Raw genomic sequence first — 21034 nt, 5'->3', positions numbered from 1 at the left:
ACTGCATTTCATTACCTTGTACTTGTACATGCGTAATGACAATAAAGTTGAATTTAATCTAATAATAACAAGACACATAAGAAAATATATAATAATGCAGATAGAAACAGAGGAAAAAACATGAAAGCGTATCAGTTTTATAGCCCTTGTTTAATAAAAAGTCTCAATTTTCTTTGTAAAAGCCTGACCTAAAATTGAACTCCATGGGTTTTACTGATGAATCAATGTTGTAGAAGATGATGGTGTTTCCACGGTAACTATGGAGCCTCTGAATGTCCAAATGGGTCATATCTGATGACCATGAAAAGATTACAAACTGTATTTTACACCAATTATTCACATGTATTGATAGGATTAGTGAATATTAAACATTTTTGATCAGTAAAGGATACTTTTGAGGTTGTCTGGGTCTTCAGGGGTTAATGTTGTATTGCATGAATGTGTAATTTCTTTGTGCTTTTGCATCAGTTTCCATAGTAACCATTTTCAACCCATCAGTCAGACGTTTCACCAAAAGATTATGATTAAATTAATATTTGTGTAAACTGTTGTTTTCGTGCTGAGTCGATGAGCAATTATTGGGCGAATTATTTTAATCAATGAAAACTAAAGAAACTAATTAAAATTAACTAGAAAATACATAAAATGACTGTTTTGCTAAGAATGAAAAACTAATTAAGTCTTAGAAAGAACAATGTGACAAAAAAATGAAAGGTCAAGTAAAATGGTGATGAAGAATACAATATGGGATTTTTAAACAACAGTGGTTTTCTGCGTCGTCTTTGACATCATGCGATCGTTAATCCTACTGTTTTCAGATTTCCTCATAATACCTGAAAAAGTCAACTAAAACTAGTCAGTTCTTCCTCTGAAAATACAACTGATGCTACTTTTGTGCTCATAAAAATAACTGAAATCAGAAACCAAACTAAATAAAAGTAAAAACTAAACTTTATGTTCAAACTATTTGACCTCTGTTCAGTTCAAGGTATCTTTATTTTCCACAGAGGTCAGTGTTATTTACAGCCAGCAGCAGATAAATAAATAAATGAACAACAATAACAGACACCAAAACAAATCCCACATTACACGGTGTCATTTATACGGTCGATCAGAGCAGAAATGAGTGATTTTCTGCCTGGTGGTCGACTATATTTACATCCTGATAAAACATTAATTCACATCAGAAGAGTCCGTTTGGATCAGGTTTTGTTCAAAGACCTGGTCCTGAACTGGTCATGAAGGTCGTCCAAGGGGTTCTGGGAATTTTGTTGCCTTCAAAACAGTCTACAACAGCTTTTTTCTGTTTGATATGAACAAATTCAGTAAAGCATTTTCATTAGAAGTGACCACATTAAAACTCAGCTTCGACCTGGGGTTCAAAGCACCGTCTGTTATCATATGAACTAGATATTTGGACGGATCCACCTGTTCATTTATGGGGGTTTTTAAACATAAATGCACTATTTTTATAGACTTTCATAGAAATACATACTGTCTATTCACAATTTATGTCTATTTTTATTTTATTCTACCTTTAGTTCTATACTTTTTTTTTTTTTTTGTTAAATTTTATATTCTATTTTCATACTTTGCTTTTTAGTTTTTTGTATTTTTATGTTCGCACTGTTCTTATTTTCTGATATAGTGGGGTTTTTTATTCATATTGTTGCACTGACTGGAGTAGCACTCCTAATTTAATTGAACACACAATGGCCTTTGACATATATCCTATTCGATTTATTTTAACAGAAGAGAGGATTGAATGATTTCTACTAAAATCTCATTTATGTTTAAGAAGGATTCTCAGTGCAGGACCATGTTCACAATAACAGAATCTTGGAAATTTTGCATCATGGCCTCGGAATTTGTGTATAAAACAAGTAAAAGATGGAAGAGGAAACAGCCCTGGTTGATTTAATACGTTTTAAGCTTACTCCTAAGCAGTAAGATACAATTTATTCTTCTGGAAAATCCCTAAATATCTGAAATCATCCACTAAAGTAATCCAACTAATCCAGATTTTTTTTTTTTTTGCTTAATTCAAGATTTTTTTGCTTAATTCAAGCAAAAAAAAAAATGCCAATGGAACAAATGAAAATTATCTTGGTTAGATGTCTTGAAATAAGATTTTCCAGATCGACTGTCTAAAAATCAGTTCTTATATCTCACTGAAAAGTTACTCTTTAGGTGATTATGTCTTATTTTAAGTGCGATGAGACATTTTTGACAAGAAATGAGAAAAATACACTTGGTAAGATTTAGATTTTTTCCAGTGTAAGAACCAAATGATTTTAAATTAAGTGGTTTATACATGTTCGATCTGCTGTTTCTGACCAAAAAAAGTAAAACAAAAAAAATAAATAAATAAATCTGAGTATTTTACTAATTGTTGGCCCATGGGGTAAATAATTGGGTGTTACAGTTGTTCCATTCAATTATAATAAAAAGTCACAAGAAAGAAATTATCAATACAACAGAAAAAGAAAAATATATACATATGTACATAAAGCTCTAAATAGACAAACATATAAAGTTCTGAATATATGCATCTATACCAAATATTAAAACACTCCAAGACACAAAATTAGAACAGCAGTTTGAACAAAATGCACTAGACAATATAATAATTAAAGAAAAATATATGCTATAAGTGTGCAAAAATATTGTGTATAATTATAATTCTGTAGTTATAAAGTGGAATTTAAACAGTTTGATGGAATAAAAGTGAATTTCGTCTGAAAGTTGTGGTATATTTCACACACTGGTCAAAGTGGCGTGTGCGCAGTAACACACTGCGATTGTGCAGGAGATAACAACTGACTCAGTTTACTGCCTGACCGGATAATTAGTCAGCTGATTGATGGAGCGATTAGCCCATTGATTGATGTGTTTGCGTGTGTTGCTAGGTGACAGACGGCTCGCTGGTGGCTCTGGTGCAGAAGCAGGTTTCTGCCTACAACATCGCCAACTCCTTCACTTTCACCAGATCGCTGAGCAGATACGGTACGACACACACTCGGACCGACTCCATCACTTTCGACCTTATCAGCGGCGGAACGGTGACTAATCTGTCGCTCTTTGTGTCCCCAGAGTCGTTACTGCGGACGTCGAGCAGCCCTGACAGCCTGAGATCCAGAGCTCCGATGATCACCCCGGACCAGGAGACAGGTACGGAACCAGGGTTGGATTCAGCAGAGGACGAGGAAACTAAACAGTCTGACTTTCATTTATTCACTGATTATTTTCAGAGTAAAGTCAATGTAGCTGCTCCTAAACTTTATTCTTCCGGTTAGAGAAGAGAACCACACTCCGACTGATGGTTGATGAGTGGTTGGTTTATTTTTTCATATCTCAGACACCAAGCCGCCATGAAAAACTGAAATAATATAAACCATCGCATACATATCAATATACATAACTAGAAAAGCACACAGAGAGCACAGACCTCCGCCAAAGCAGATCAGCCCCCCCCACCCCGATCACCGCCAAAGTTTAATCATTTGTTCCTTGTGCCAGTATCAATATTTCCTGAAAATTTCATGAAAATCCTTCCATAACTTTTTGAGTTATCTTGCTAACAGACAAACAAACAAACAGACAAACCCAGATGAAAACATAACTTCCACTAAACAGTCTATGAGTTTCATTTATTCACTGATTATTTTCAGAGTAAAGTCAGTGTAGCTGCTCCTAAACTTTATTCTTCTGATTAGAGAAGAGAACCACGCTGCGACTGATGGTTGATGAATGGTTGGTTTATTTTTTTCATATCTCAGACACCAAAACACCGTGAAAAACTAAAATAATATAAACCATAACTTATAACATCAGAATGTTGGCATCAAGAAGCAAATTTAACATAATATTTAACATAAACGTCACATACGTATCTATATAAATAACTAGAAAAGCACTCAGAGAGCACAGACCTCCGCCAAAGCAGATCAGCCCCCCCCTCCAATCACCACCAAAATTTAATCATTTGTTCCTTGTGCCAGTATCAACATTTCCTGAAAATTTCATGAAAATCCTTCCATAACTTTTTGAGTTATCTTGCTAACAGACAAACAAACAGACAAACCCAGATGAAAACATAACCTCCACTAAACAGTCTATGAGATTCATTTATTCACTGATTACGCTGGGTTATGAAAAAATGTTTTTTGCAAGTTGTCTAGGTTTTTTCAACTGAATTAGGACCATTTTGCACCGCTAAATCCAAAAATGACATCTGCTTTTCTCAATCAGGTCAGGTTTTTTGGCTAATTTGACTTTGAAAAATTTGATCTCCTCACAAAATTGATTACATTTTTATGACCTTATCAGTTGATTTTTTTTATAGTTCTCACCCAAAATAGGTTTTAAGAGAAAAAAAATCATTTTCTAACAGGATTTCTGTTAGATACAATGGTGTATTCGCCGCAGATGTAGCAGAATACGTCAGGCTTATTTTTGCAAGATCTTCTAGTCGAAGCCATTTCATTCACCTGTAATATTAAAAAAAACATTAATCATAAATTGGCAAAAGTAAAATCTTCAGAACTCGTTTATTGCGAGAAATATGAAAGAATTTTGTATCATATGATGTGAAAATGCCCATAAATGTAAGCAAAAATGTTAAAAAGCCAATATGTAGCATAGTTCAGGAAGTTGACCTGATTGAGCAAAATTAATGTGAGTTTTGGATTCAGCACACCAAAATTATCCTAAATCAGCTCAAAAAACTTAAACAATAAATTCGTGGTTGACCAGTGTTATTTTCAGAGTAAAGTCAATATAGCTGCTCCTAAACATTTTTTTTCTAGTTAGAGAAGAGAACCACACTCTGACTGATGGTTGATGAGTGGTTGGTTTGTGTTTTTTATACCTCAGATGCCAAACCACCATGAAAAACTGAAATAATATAAACCATAACATATAATATCAGAATGTTGGCATCAAGAAGCATATTTAACACTATATTTAACATAAACGTCACATACATATCAATATAAATAATAACTAGAAAAGCACTTGGACAGCGCAGTGCCCCCCGCCCCCCCGATCACCACCAAAATGTAATCATCTGTTCCCTGTGCCAGTATCAACATTTCCTGAAAATTTTCGCGAAATCCTTCCCTAACTTTTTGAGTTATCTTGCTAACAGTCAAACAAACAAACAGACAAACCCCGATGAAAACATAACCTCCTTGGCAGAGGTAATTACAAGTAATCCATATTGTGTCGTCTGCACCCTCCAACCAGAAGGAGTAGCTCTTCTTAAAGATGTGTTTTTCCCATAATTTCCAAAAACAAAACTAAACTCATTGTCCCTGCTGTATAACATCACATGACTAACCAGATGCATCACATGACTATTCAACCTTGAAGTGTAATTTTCTCCACCAGCAGGAGTCATTAATTATGAGAGTTCCAACAAACTATTACAGTTTAGGGGTGCAAAAGTGCATGACCAAACAAACAAACATACATACATATCAAATATTTAAACAAAGACCCATATTTCAGTGACAGCTACAGTCAATGCGGTGCAACTTCAGAATGTAGATGTTTTGGTTTCAGAATACATTTTAGCAGGAATTAGGTAAGTGAATAAATAAAGTTGTAACACAGGGGTGTTAAAGATACAGCCCGTGGACAAATACCAGCCCTCCAAAGGGACCAATCCAGCTTTTTTTACACTAAAAAAATTACACTGCAGATATTAACAATCAATCATATTAAAGTAATTTTAGTTCAGGTTCCACATACAGACCAATATGATCTCAAATGGGTTGGACGAGTAAAATAATAGCATAATAACGCATGAGTAATGACAACTACAAAGTATTCTCTTTGTTTTAGTTTCAAAACAAAAATAACATGATGAAAACTTTGTATGTTTTCAAACTAGATAGATAGATAGATAGATAGATAGATAGATAGATAGATAGATAGATAGATAGATAGATAGATAGATAGATAGATAGATAGATAGATAGATAGATAGATAGATAGATAGATAGATAGATAGATATTTTATTGATCCGGGGGGGGGGGGGGGGATTCAAGTATTCAGCAGCTTACATACAACACACAACACAAAAACTATCAGTAAAATACTAACATAATAACCTATATATAATGACAGCTACAAATTTTTCGATTTGTTTTAGTGCAACAAAGCAAAATTTAATTTGGAGAATGTTTACATTTACATTTAAGGGGTAAAAGGAGTAAAACAAAAATTTTAGACAAAAAATAGAACTCCCACCATTACTCTTCTTTAGACGTATAGAGACACGTATAATAGTAATAATATTGGATTAGATTTCTCTAGTGCTTTTCAAGGCACCCAAAGCACTTTAAATTATTCATCCATCAATCATGCGCTCTCACATTCACACTCTGGCGGTGGTAAACCAGGTTTGTAGCCACAGCTGCCCTGGAGCAGGCTGACAATAGTGTGGCTGCCAGTTCGTACCAAACCGACTTCCAACCACCACCGATCATTCATACACCAGTGTGAGTGACACTGGAAGCAAGGTGGGTGAAGTGTCTCGCCCAAGGACACAATGGCACATGACACAACGACAGAGCAGGATTTGAACCACCAACCCTCCGCTCTACCTCCTGAGCCATGGCTGCCCCCAATGCAGAGAAGTGTCAAACTCATATTAGTTCAAGGGCCAAATTCCACCCAATACAATCTCAAATGGATCAGACCAGTAAAATATTAGCATAATAACCTATAAATAATGACAACTCCAAATGTTTCAATTTGTTTTAGTGCAGTAAAGAAAAAAATGAATTCGGAAAACATTTATATTCACGAACTATCTCACAAAAAATGTGAATAATCTAAACAAACATGAACAATCTGAAATTTCTAAAGAAAAATAAATGGAATTTTAACAGTATTATGCCTGTTACTAAATGTTGTGTGTCTTTGTAGATGTATAAATGATGAGCTGAGGCATAATATTGTTAATACTGCACTTGTTTTTTTGTTTTTTTTAATCAGTGTATTTTTATTAAGTCTTTCAAAAATACAGAAAAAGTAAGACAAACACCGAGACATATAACAAAGGTATAAGACGCCACTAAAGAAAACAAAACAAACAAAAAAATAATTAGAAGACTCCACAATGTAATTACCCATCACTTTGTACACAGCACACATTATCCAGAGTCAAGGTGCATTGTCAGCTGTTCTACATAAGAAATAAAAGCATGCCATACCACATTAAACTTCCCCACTGAGCCATTCAATGTGTATCTAATCTTTTCAATCTTAAGGAAAAGCATGACATCACATATCCATCTGCCAAAGGAGGAGGGGGGGGGGTGTCATTCTTCCATTTCAAAATAATGAGTTGCCATGCTAAAAGGGAGGAGTAGGCGGTATTACTTAATTGTGGCCTAAAATTACACTTATTTTTTTTTAAATACTTCTGAAGTTGTTCAGGTTATTCACATTTTTTGTAAAAGGATAGTTTGTAAATGTAAACATTTTCCTAAATTGATTTTGCTTTATTGCACTAAAACAAATAGAAGCATGTAGAGGTGTCTTTGTTTATAGGTTATTATCTGGTAATTTTACTGGTCTGACCCATTTCTGACCCATTATTGGGCTGAACTACAATGTGTTTGACCCTCTTGTCCTAAACCTTTCTGTATGAATCCCTGAGGATCCTCAAACCTGAGGCAAAATGCTCTTGTTTTAACCCTTAATAAATTGTGTAACATTTTTGAAATAATGTGCCCCATATCTACAACATGTCATCTTCACCTGAGCTGCATCTCCTCATACTTGACATTGAGCGTCATGTGTCCGGCGTCGTCATATTTTCCATCCGCCACTGAGTCTTTTCCATCTGAATGTAGAAAAATGAGCAGAATAATTTGATACTATTATGGTACTATTCTCTTCAGATGACATTGCTCTCCTGTCCTCTCTTATCCTCTCAGAAAATAAATTAAACATTTCTCCTTTTCTGTCTTTCCAAGTAGAATTTTTATCTCTCCCTTGACCATATTTCTATTAAAACTCCACCTCTACACTTTCGCTACCATGAATGTTCTGATAATACATTCACAATGCTCATTTTTTCCCACTTCTTCCGGGTTCTTTTCCTTCTTCTTTTGTTTAATGGATGATGGTAGCCTGTGGTAACGCCCTGTAATTGGGATGAAAGTACAGATGAAACCCGGTTCTTTGACACTGGGAAGCATGATTCACTTTGATATGGATCAAGACCTCATTTTTAGTCCCATCAGTATTAGGCTGCTGGGTCTGGACTGTGGTTTTGAACAAAATCCAGACCAAAAAATATACTGTAGGTGTGAAAAAAAACTACACTTTTAATTCAGACTGAAGGATACTGGTTATATTTGAAGTGTTTGCAGTGATGAGGTGGACTATGAATGCTTGTAAAAGTGAATAAAACACAGGACGAAACAAATCTACAGATGCATTTAACTGATATCAACAAAGACAACCAAAACGTCCACCAGGTCCTGCATTTATGATGTATTTTCCTGTTAAATCCTTGCAGAGGCGCGTTAGCACCCATATGATATAAGGTTGTTACACGTAGTATTTTGAGGCTGTGCACAAAATACAACTCGTTAGCCTCAGAGCATAACAGTCTAAGTCATTATTTTTTGGTCATAGTCAATAGTCGCTTCTCCATTGACCCTCAAATTGCGCAGATATAACTTGAGCATAAAAATTTACCTAATGGAAAAATGACTCGTTTTTTGATTAAAAGTTTTTGCCCTAGCAAGAGGTGGTTTTTCAGGCGGAGCACAAATGATATATCACGGAAAACTGCAATAGAAAGACCTTTTTCCGCAACTAGAGTCACATGAATAAAAAAAAACAAAAAAAAAAAAACAGATGTTGACGGACGTTACAACAAGCGAAGAAGAAGAGTTTTAAAACAAACATGGTGCGGTTTGTGTGGACACACCAGGAAACTGAATCTTTTTTTTTTATTTAGTACGAGATAGAGGGGTAATATATAATAATAATGAACATATCTGTAAATCAACACAATATTTACGTTTGTCGTCATGTTTATGGAATGACTTCTCATGTCATCTCGCCATAATATATAAACAAATCATCGCATTTGTGATTAAATGGAAAAACCGACATTACGCACCTGTCTTTTCCACATTTAGTAAATGTCGGTAAAGTTTTGCGCATATGTCCAATGGAAAAGCGACTAGTGATGAAAAATGGATCAGCAGTATTAGGAGAGTAAAGTTAAGCAAATATCACAGTTTGGCCAAAAATATGACTTAAGCAATTATTGTGTGAGGCTAACGAACTGTAAAAGTAAAAGCAGTTACCTGATTTCAACATAGTTGTGTAACATTTGTATTGTGTATGTGTTTTCAGGAACTAAACTGTGGCATCTGGTGAAAAATCACGAGCACAGCGACCAGAGAGAAGGCGACAGAGGCAGCAAGATGGTTTCAGAAATTTACCTGACCAGATTATTGGCAACTAAGGTGAGACACGATGAAGCAAAATCAGGAATTCACCATGATTTTCTGTCTAAATATATTTAACTTTGCTCATCTGATTATTTAACATCATGTTTTTTGTTCTCCTACCACCAGGGGACACTGCAGAAGTTTGTGGATGACCTGTTTGAGACTGTGTTTAGCACCGCCCACCGCGGCTCCGCCCTCCCACTGGCCATCAAATACATGTTCGACTTCTTGGACGAACAGGCCGACAAACGACAGATCAGCGACCCAGACGTCCGACACACCTGGAAGAGCAACTGGTGAGATGATGCGGTATCCAGAGGGAACTGAAACAGGTGGAATCAAGTTGTTTCTACCGACCTTTGACCTTTGATTTTTTTCCGTCTGTGTGTCCTCAGCCTTCCTCTCAGGTTCTGGGTGAACGTCATAAAGAACCCTCAGTTTGTGTTCGACATCCACAAAAGCAGCATCACTGACGCCTGTCTGTCGGTCGTTGCTCAGACCTTCATGGACTCCTGCTCGACGTCTGAACACCGGCTCGGAAAAGACTCTCCGTCCAACAAACTCCTCTACGCTAAAGACATCCCCAACTACAAGAGCTGGGTGGAGAGGTAACCGATAACACACTAATACACTGAAACAGAAATCAACAAGATAACCACCTTACAGAGTTAAATATGTACAGTTAATGAGCCAAAATGGACAGGTGGCTAACATGCTAACTAGCTAATACACCAAAATACACAGTTAATCCACCAAATGGCAAGGTAGCTAACATGTTAACTAATTCTCGAAAACAAAAAGTTAATGAGCCACATGGAGAGGTAGCTACGATGTTAACTCACTAATATAATGAATTTTGTAGTTAATGAATCAAATTAATCAACTGGAAGGGTAGCTAGCATGCTAACCAATAAATATATTTCAATATAGGGTTAATGAATCAAGTGCTGAAGAGCTAACATGCTAATTTGTTAAAACTATAAAAAAAATAGGTAATGAGCTAAATAAAGAGGCAGCTAACTAGCTAATGCACTAAAATGCAGTTAATGAGCCAAATGGAGAGACAGCTAACATGAAAACCAGTTAATATAGTAAATTTGCTAATTAATCAGTCAGATATGTGGGTAACCTGCTGACCACTTAATACATTTTAATACATGTTTAATGAACCAGATGGCAAAGTAGCTACGTGTTAAGAAGCTAATGCACTAAAAAAAGAGTTAATGAGCCAAATGGGGAAGTAGCTAACATGCTAACCACCTATTACATCTAAATACAGATAATGAGTCAGATGGAGAGAAAGTTAACAGAGAACATACTGAAAAATACAGTTAACAAGCAAGGTGAAGTAGCTAGTGCACTAAACTAGACAGGTTTGAAGGATTAATTTACTGCTAATGTTACTATTTCCACAAGCTTTGATTAGAATAACAAATGTAAAGAAAATCACCAGACTGTTCTCTTAAGTTTAAAGTGTAAAACAGAAATGATCACCAGTGAGGATGTGTTGGAACATGAATCAAAGAATCAAACAAAAAGCAGCAATGCAGTTACTTACTGAAGCAATATAACTGTTGTGTAATGTGACATAAATCATAAGAAGTACTGTTGTGTCTTAATAAGACCTGCTGATACAGAAGTGAAAAAAACAACACCATTAGTACTGGAGACTTAGGTAATTATCCGGGTACATTAACTTTCATCCAATGCATGATTAACGCTTAAAGATGCTAATTATACACTGCTTATGTGTTTGTGTTTACAGGTACTACAGGGACATTGCAAAGATGCCCAGCATCAGTGATCAGGACATGGACGCCTACTTGGTGGAACAGTCCCGTCTCCACGGCAACGAGTTCAACACACTGAGCGCGCTCAGTGAGCTCTACTTCTACATAAACAAGTACAAGGAAGAGGTAAGGAGGAGAGGTTTTGTTTAGTTTTCATCATCTTTCAAGTTTATCCAAGACTTTTTCTTTGGCTGAAGATAAGTGAGGATGATATTTTTTATGTCGTGACACTTGAAAATGTTTAATTCTGATTGGCTGCATGCAAAGCTCAAAGAAGAAACTGTCTTCCAACCTGCCACCCTGGAATTGGTCAGGTTGAGGTCGGTCCAGAATATGTGATCAAGCTGAGGTTTTCTGCACCTCAGTAATGTTTCTGTGCTCAGATTTGCACAGTTGTGCCAAGAAAACTAGAACCTTCTTCAGTTGGAAATACAATAACAGTGAGCTCATACCACTGTTTTCCTCTTCTTTGTGCAGATCCTGACGGCACTGGACCGGGACGGGTACTGTCGCAAACACAAACTGAGGCACAAACTGGAGCAAGCCATCAACCTGATGTCTGGGAGCAGCTGAGAGGAGGGGATGGACTGATGGACTGATAGATGGATGGATGGAGGGATGGGGAGAAGAATGGGGGAGGGGAAAGTGAAGACATTTTGTTTTTCTGAACTGTTTGAACAGTCAGCTGAACTGCTCCGTGTTGGACCCAAATGACAGCCACAGCTCCGGACCTTTAGCAATCAATCCATCAGTAATTTATTTGTCGGTTGATTGATTGCATTGAAGACTCAACAACTGGTTGGCTGGGACCCCAAATACCTCCATTTGGTGGGTTTTGGGGCAGAAAATCAGTTTCCAAACCAACGTGGATACATTTATGTGACTTCAAAATGGAAATAAGTCATTTTGGGGCAAAGACAAACCTTGCAGATTCATCTGGCGGTTTGGATTTGGAGATAAAATTACTGCAGGTGGCAGCAGATATCAATGAATAAGGGCGTGGCTGTGGAAAGACCGGAAACTAGGCTGAAACTGAGTCAGGTTTCATTAAATGACGGATGTGAGGACCAATCGACCTCACCTCAGGATTCCCAGCCTGGTTTGGAATTTTCTAGACACTAGGTCGAAGAGCAAATTGTCAAGTCAAATTTCTGTCGAAGGTCGGATGTCACCCGGTCTGAAGGATGTGAACGGATGATCTCGAAACCTCGTTCTTGTCTGGATCAATCGAGAACCAAGGTTTACCCAAGAACATGAAGTGTTGGGTCATTTATCATCATCTATCTGCAAGAGTCCTGATTCAGTGCCAGAAGTTTAGGTCAAAGTCCTCGTTTGGAACACTTTGATTCAACCTTGGACTTGCTCGTGCAGGATTTGGAAGTTGCCACGAAGCTTTAAGAAATGACAAGGAAGCCAATAAACTGCTGTCCCAAAGCCGGACAACTTGACCTAAACTTATAGACACTGCAGGAAACGACAGGAGTCCATCACGAACATGAACAGACAATTTGACTTGACCATGGTCTGTTCGGCCAAGCTTGGTCAGGATCTAGAAGTTTCTAAGTTGTTTTAAATAACCACTCGATGTTTTTCTCTGGACAATCACTCTGTACCACAGCACACTGAGCCCGATGCCTACCGACCGACCAGTACCTGTGTCCATTAATTAACCCCCCCCTTCCTCCCTTCGTCCTCATTTTCTTTACTTCTACCTTTGACTCATCCCAAATCCACCTCCTCCTTTGCCGTTTTCTTCATATTTACTCCTGCTCTATCTTATTCCGTCCTACCCCTCATTTTTCCTCCTCCCCTTCATCCCTGCTTCGTCATTGGTCAGTCATGCTGGCCTCTGGCCGTGTTATTGGCCAGGAAGACTCTTAAGTAATGTACTGCCCGACCAATCAAGACTGTGGAATTCGTGAGAAACCGTGAACAATTAGTAGAAACGAATAGAAACAAATACTACGTTTTTTGAATACATTCCAGCACAGGCACACAGGCAAGGTCTGTAAATAAGCAGCTAGACTCCTGATTTTTACAGAAGTCAAGAACTTCTGAAAGCAGACTGACCGGCATTTTTCAGGACCAGACCGACTCTGAATCGGGTTCTGGATTCGGCACCAGTCGCTAAGCTTCGACTCTGGTTGGTGCAGATTGGCTTTATCGTCGGACATTGCACATACACCCACATACAGCCATGCTTTACAGCGCCATGCTAACCGTGCCCAGGGGGAAAATACTGTGTAGAGCTACAAGCCCAGTGCCATGTAAAGACCGGACCAGATCACGTCAGAACTGGACCGGACTTGGACCAAAACCGGAACAAAACCACCTGGAATGGAGTTTGAACCGGACCGGACTGAGGAACTCTTAAGACTTGTGGCCATAATTGTAAACAAACAAAAAAAGAAAGATAATAATAATAATGATGATAAAGTATAAAAGTTAAAAAAAATAATACAAAAAGAAAGGAAAAAAAGAAATATTGAAATGTTAACATGTAATAAGAACTTTGTGGATTTGACAGTATGGATTTTGAGGAGCTGAACTTGTATAAAGCTGAACGTTTATGCTACATCAGAGTCTGGACAAGGAGGGAGCCAGGAGACAGAACGCCAACAGATCATCCAACCCCATCCCACCACCATCACACAAGACCAGACTGAACCAGATCGTCTGGGATTCAACCAGACCGGGTCCAATTCCGTCCCATATCCAACCTGAACGAAACTGAATCTCCAGTCTCAACAACGAAGCAGGAAACTGGACTTTTTGGTACTTTTTTTTGCCAAACTGGATGTTGTGTTGATTGAACTGAACCGGACTGAAGTGTGTGGATCGGTGGGATGGGTGATTAGCCGGTTTCGGGTGGTGTTTTTCAGGGGATGTTGAGTCGTTGCATGTATAGCTGTGGATGGGGTCTGTTTTTACGAACTTTTTGTTTGTTTCTCACCCATCCTGAGGAATATTCAAGACCATTTTCACAATGTTGGTTCAGTTAGAGTCCTATTTAACATCTAAATCTTCAATATTTTGCCATAACTGATCCTGTTGATACTGGTAAACAACATCCACAAGTATGTACCACAATATTAACCACCTAAAGAATGTGAATCCAATGTGAAAATGCTCTTATTCTCTGGGTGAATTGGTGATTAATTGTCAAACACAAGACTGTTTAACACAGCAGCATTGCACTTTTCACCCCCAACACCCTTCTAATTTCTGGGGCAGAACATTTTCATTGATGATATGGATCACTCGGCGGTCTGCAGAGTTCAGTGAGGTTTTCAGTCCTGTAATGAAATATTTCAACACAAATCATTACTAAAGGTCAAGAGGCTTTCAAGCAACTGAGGATTGCTTTATCTCACGTCATCTTTCTGCATCAAAATTAGACTTTTATCAAAATGCAGTCACTACAGCCCGCAAGAAACTCTGTGTAATTGGGAAAATTTGGATCGTGAAATTGGACTATTACACTATTTCTCGCCCAACTGCAGATGTTCACATTCCTACGAGTACTGTAAAGGTCTTCTGGTTTATGTCAGCTTAAAACAACATTAGGAGAAAGCAGTCTGGCTACTTAAGTCCATTTATGTGGCTCTTAAGGAGCTTTTGATTATACATTACAGCATTACCAAGAAGTCCTTAAAGGGCTTAAAATAAATGGAACATCTTCAGTCCCATGATGACTTGGAAAACCCCGTCTGCTAATGGAAACCGTACGTACCCCTTCTCCTGATCTCAACTTACTTTTACTTTCGACTGCTGTATAAACAGTTTTCGTCCAGGAAAAGTAGTTCCAGGGTGATGCCGTGTTATAACCACATGCATCAGGCGCTGGTGGAAGGAAAGTTACCAGCAAGATCAAGTGTTGTAGTGGAGTTTGAGCAGCGCCCGGTCAGTCTGATCCAAAGAAGAAAAAAAACAGAGCGTCATTATTGATGTGAAATCGAAGCAGCAGACAAACCGCCTCGCCGCATTGAACCATAACATAAATTTCAAAAGGTCTTGCACAGATGAGGCAGATCTGGGTGTTGTGTTGATGGGTAATGAGGCGTGCTCGGCCATACATCTCTGAGAAAATATTCAAGCAACTTCTATCTCCTGTTGACCAGATACGAAGCTTAAACGACTTTCTACCACATTCTGTGACCCGACAACTGGTGCTGCTTCTTTCTGTGAACATATTAAAACATATTCTGTGATGCAGTGACGTGACTCAACCAAAACTAAACCAGTAGCAGGTTTGTGCTGGTATAAAAGGGGTTAACAGGGCGGCTGAAAACACCAGAATGAACCCGAGTGGTCGTTTAAAACTGTGAAGTCGTCTGAAAATGTTCTGCCTCAGCTCGGTCGTCTCTCTGCTGGCTCTCTGCGACGCCATAGAACTACAAAGCACCTTTTTATTTTCGTTTTTTGCTGTTGTTTCACTGTCATTTGAATACAGGGCCGAAAGGACCCGAGTTCCGAACAGGAAGACCAGAAGGAGGATGAAGAGTCCTGATTAAAAGACTGCCTTTTAGATGATTGATTATAGAACAGGGAGGGAAGCCACTACCATACCAATACCACTGTTCACTTAACCTGTGTGTGTGTGTTTTCCTGCTGCAGTGGAAACTCAACTGTTTCATCGCAGATCGTATCTGCAGCTCAATTAAAAATCTTTTTCTTTGCAGTTACGCCGCTCAAATCGCCCGATCGTATCTTCAGTGCTTTTGAAATCTCAGATCGAATCATTGTTTTTTTTTTTTTTAAGTCAAAGTCATCTAAAAAAGATCATAATTAGCGCGCCATCTTTAATTACCCCCCCCCCCCTTTTCCATTTTATTTTCCTTTTTGTCGGATTGATGAAGCAGGAGTTTAGAGTTCGAACAGATATGGATGGAGGATAAAGAGGAGGTGATTGTATCTGCATGCAAAGAGGAGGAGGATAGAGGTGAAAAAGAAGAGGAATGGAACGAGGGAGGTGATGTTCTTCAAATGCATAGAGGAGAAGGAGGAGGAGGGAGAAATAACAAGAGTATCAGGATGAAAAAGAGGAGGTCAGATTTTCTTTTTGCATGCTGAGGCGTGAGGAGGATGGAGGAGACACCGTTGGCATACTGAGAGCAGCAACGAAAGAGGAGCGAGGGAGAATACTGATCAGGGAGAAAAGACGAAAGCAGCGTCATTCATCAAACCGACCAAGGAAAGGTTTTTTTTTTTTTTTTTCTGAAGGGAGGGGAGGAGGAAACAGCAGAGCATGCCCTGATCCTGGACTACCTATCACAGTCCTGGGACATGTTTCACCGCTAGAAAAAACAAGCAATAGGCCGTTTGTGCAACACCCTGCTACGACCCGGACTAGTTTTCCTCCGCAATTCACGAAAAAATGTCCCAAAACGTCACGTTCTGACAGCCGGGTCACCAAAACATTGAATTAATTCAGCACTGATGGACGTTTCGGATGGCTTTTCACTGTGGTAGCGGCGTTTGTGTGTGCGTTTCAGGGTTGTATCAACGTATTTTACAATCACAGGCGTCCTCTGAACACACACCGCTGGGAGGTTAGACAGACTGAAGGGGCCATTTGGGAGGGTCGGGTCTAATTCCTGGAACAGCAAATGAAGCTAATGGGAATTGGATTGATACCTCAGCGGAGTCCATCCATCTGCCCGTCCACACACACACAGGTGGCTCAGAGTTTTTAATGTTCTCCAGCAGTGAAATATTTATTGATTCTTTTAGATTTGTTTCCTTTTAATTTATTTCTTACAATGAGTTATATTTATTGTGGGAGGATTTTATTATTTTGTACAGCATTGATGAGAGAGCAGAAATCAACATCAAGAGTTTTTTTCTGCACGTATATTTCATCACATTTTTCATTTTATACATGAGCAGGCGGGGATACAACCACCGACAAAAGACTGAAAAATTAGCCCGTGTTCAAGTTGACATCACCCTACTCGTAAGTTCCTCCGGTATTCCTGTTTTACCAAAGATTTAATCAATATTCCATACATTATATTCATTATTTTCAATCAGTTTATTGCCAAATTAGCTTCAGTAATATGGTTGTGAAGTTTATTTTTAAGGCGATGGCAGCAGATATGGAGGCAAAAGAAGGTCACGTTTTGTGTTTAACGCCTCATTTCGTGTTTTGATGATCAGACGTTCCATGTGTAGATCAATCAGAAGCCGAGCCATAATCAAAAGAACATTTGTTAGAAATGGCAGAGCGGTGAGTTGAGGTTCTGGTCGGTTGTTCCCCCGTCCTGCCCGTGATCGAATCCATCAGTCTGTCTAAGAGTTTGGCGGGCAGATTGATTGATTGGTTTTAATCATCCGTCAGATTTACTTTACTCACACAGTGAACAGTTGAAGGAGTTTTCGGAGTCGATTAATTTCAGGAGGCGCAGAGATGGGAGTGTGGAAAACAGGCTGTCCCATAGAAAACCAATGAAAAAGACCTGATCGCCCATTGGATTCCAATGAAAATATGCCTCTCCGTGTTTCAAACCAATACTTATAATCACTGAGAGCTTCGAAAGCATCAAGCACCATTTTATTCTGATGAGACACAGGTTCTCACCCAATAAAGTGGAATTATTCGTGTCTTGCAGCTGAAAAAAATCTCACATCGACTCTTATTTGCCACCAAAGGCATCTATTAAAGACACTGAGAATGAAACAACTACGACTTTACAATCAGTGGGAGATTCAAAGCTCCTATTGATCTGCTGGATAGCAATAAAATTCCCAATCAGTGGTAAAAGTGAGATAACCATTGGCGTGACCTCTAATCGGAATTGGACACAGTATCGTAAAATGAAAACAACTGGATCCCGGAACCTGATCATTTATAATCTTATGCTTTAAAGTTAGACTTTTGTGAGTTAAATGTTAAATTTGTAATCGGTGGGAGCTTCAGATGCACTGATAGTCCTCTCCCATTGGGAATGAATGGAAGATGAGTGGCCCCTCCCCTTTGATTAAGCCCCTCCCACCCCTGCAGACTCGTGACTGTTTGACTGATGGACGAGTCAAGCCGACAGGCAATTCCAACGGGCTTCATTGTACCATAGCAACAGCAAATCACTGGACTTCTCTGAGCTTGAACGGGGAGTCAGATGTCTTTATTGTACCATAATATGATTATTATTACTATGATTATGATTATGATTATTATTATTATTCTGAGCTGGTGCTTCTCAGCTGCTGCAGGGTCACGAGCCGTCACATTAAATTAACTTTATCTGTTTGCACTTTTCCCAAACCAGTCCTGGACTGTAAAGACGTCGCCAAAACCCACCAAATCTTGCCAAGTCATTTCCTGTTTAGTCCTCATCTGGGTCCGCGAGCCGCCAGTTGAGAAGCACCGCTCGCACTTGTGTCTTAGTTCAGGATGGGATTGTTCATTCAGGCGGCGCTTCGGGAGTTTCAGGACCGTCGGGTTTCACGTCGAGAACTTAAAGTTTGATGTTTACACTGTGACTGAACGATAAAATCAAAACGAAAACATCCTATCAGGAGGTTTGTCTACTGAGACTAAAATTTACACCAAATATAAAGAAATTTTAAGGACCAGAGAGTAGGATTTAGTGGCATCTAATGGCGATTTCCCTCCGTTTACACGTTCATAAAACCTGACAATGAGATGAAACAATTTAAGGATGTTATGGGAACATTTTGAGCATTATCAACAGTCGAATATTTAGCGTAGCTGGAACAAGTAATTCCCAAATTATATCCAGCTACACAAACCTGATAAATCATTTTGATGGAAGTAAAAGAGTTATTGTTATTGTCTTATTGCAATTGTTTTGTCAGGAAAACTGATGCTCTGCTTGTTAGCGTTAGTTTTCGGTAGATCTCATGGTGAAATTTGGCCTGAACTGAGTTTAAAATGGTTCAGTATTGGTGTAAAAGCCCAAAATACTCTTTCCAGAGCAAATGTTTGCAGAAAAATTATGGATCTCCTCCCTCTGTAGACATGAAGTACTCATTCTACACAAACTAAACCACACAGAGTCTTATTTTCAGGTAATTATACACTATTGAGAACATAATTAGGACTGTTACACTCATAACTCTTACACACTGGTCCTTTAAATCAGTCGAACTTGATGTCAAAACCAACATTTCTGACTCGACGGCTGGTGAAATACAGAAAACCTTTATGCTCCCATTAAACACCCATTAAAGCTGCTAATCGTGTCCGTCGTGAATCCCGGCGATCCACCGTGGCTCTGCAGCGCCGCCATCATTCATCTGCCTGGAAAAACTGTGTTTTTTCACTGAAAAGCAGAAACACATTGCCTTGATGCAACGCTTTCCAGGATGTAGTCAGGGCCCATTTTTTGATACCATTTGCCATTGCCTTGTTTTTATTTTTTATTTTTGCTGAGTTAAAATGTAATGATGATGATGATGATGATGAATCTTCATGTAATAGCCTGTGTCAGTTTTTATACCATTGCCATTGCCTTCTGCTGAGTTTGTATATTTGTGTGATTTCACTAAAGTGTAATGGAAAAGTCGGACTCAGGTTTTATTGTGTTTTTGCTCATTTCACTTCAGTAGATTACCTTTACTTGATTTACCTGAAAACATTTGTCCTTTATTTCCTACGTTTTAACACAAATATCACTAGTTTCTATTCCTTACATCCGGGGTGTCAAACTCATTTTAGTTCTGGGGCCACATTCAGCTAAATTTGATCTGCAGTGGGCCGGACCAGTAAAAAAATAACATAATAATATATAAATAATGACAACTCCAAATTTTTGTCTTTGTTTTAGGGTAAAGAAAAAGAAAACATTAAATTATGAAAATACTTACTTTTATAGACTATCCACACAAAAAAGATGTGAATAACCTGAAAAAAATGAAATTTCTTGAGAAAAATAAGTGCATTTTTAACAGTATTCTGCCTCAACTTATCATGTCTACATGTGCATTATGGATCGGATCTACAAAGACACTAAACACTGAGCAATAGGCAGAAAATAGTTAAAATTGTGCTTAATTTTCTTTAGACATTTCAGGTTGTTCATATTTGTTCAGGTTATTCACATTTTATTGTTAAAGGATACTTTGTGAATGTAAATATTTTCATAATTTAATGTTATTTTTTGCACTAAAACAAAGAAACAAATTTGAAGTTGTTAATTCAAGATTTTTTTTTGTTTAATTCAAGATGTTTTGCTAAATTTAAGATTTTGGTTTTTTACTTAATTGAATTTTTTTTTTTTTTTTGCTTAGTTCAACATTTTTTCCTTAATTCAAGCTTTTTTTTTTTTTTTTTGCTTAATTCAATTCAAGACTGGAATTTTTGACTTGGTAAAAACATCCCAAGGGCCGGACCGGACCCTTTGGTGGGCCACATTTGGCCCCCGGGCCGCATGTTTGACACCCCTGCCTTACATTGAGGCTTGTTACTGTAGTTTTAAAACATTTACAGGGAATTATCCAGTATTTTGGTTTTGTGTCACTGCTCTAGTCGCTGGATCGCTGGAAGTATTCTATAGGAAGATGAGTAAATATTTCTGTTTTTGCAGGGGCAGGATTGTCATTCTCCATCAAGAACCAGTGGATTATCATTCTGAAAGCCCCCTTTGCTACATGAACAAACAACCTCCAGGCTGCACCTACACCCTTAACCTCTTCAGACCCAGCTATGAGTTTTGTGTCCACAAGACCTTCACAGCATTATTTATTAAAAAAATGCTGTTCATTGCAAAAGACATTCCTAAAAAGTAATTAAA

At 38.2% G+C, this 21034-nt stretch overlaps 1 protein-coding gene across 1 annotated transcript in view; it reads left to right on the top strand.

Annotated features, from left to right (window-relative positions):
* The window catches only part of LOC115422290 (plexin A3), a 119841-nt gene extending 100031 nt beyond the window's left edge, over positions 1-19810 (top strand). The window contains exons 26-32 of the mRNA XM_030138534.1: positions 2910-3006; positions 3094-3171; positions 9392-9504; positions 9616-9785; positions 9885-10097; positions 11255-11405; positions 11757-19810. Coding sequence (XP_029994394.1) covers positions 2910-3006; positions 3094-3171; positions 9392-9504; positions 9616-9785; positions 9885-10097; positions 11255-11405; positions 11757-11852 — 918 coding nt within the window. The 3' untranslated portion in view covers positions 11853-19810. The remainder of the gene's footprint in view (positions 1-2909; positions 3007-3093; positions 3172-9391; positions 9505-9615; positions 9786-9884; positions 10098-11254; positions 11406-11756) is intronic.
* The last annotated feature ends 1224 nt before the right edge of the window (positions 19811-21034 follow it).

Source organism: Sphaeramia orbicularis, chromosome 7 (genome assembly GCF_902148855.1).
Source record: "Sphaeramia orbicularis chromosome 7, fSphaOr1.1, whole genome shotgun sequence".
Lineage (NCBI taxonomy): Eukaryota > Metazoa > Chordata > Actinopteri > Kurtiformes > Apogonidae > Sphaeramia > Sphaeramia orbicularis.
The sequence above is the reverse complement of the archived record's forward strand: the minus strand, read 5'-3'. Positions and strand labels throughout refer to the sequence as shown.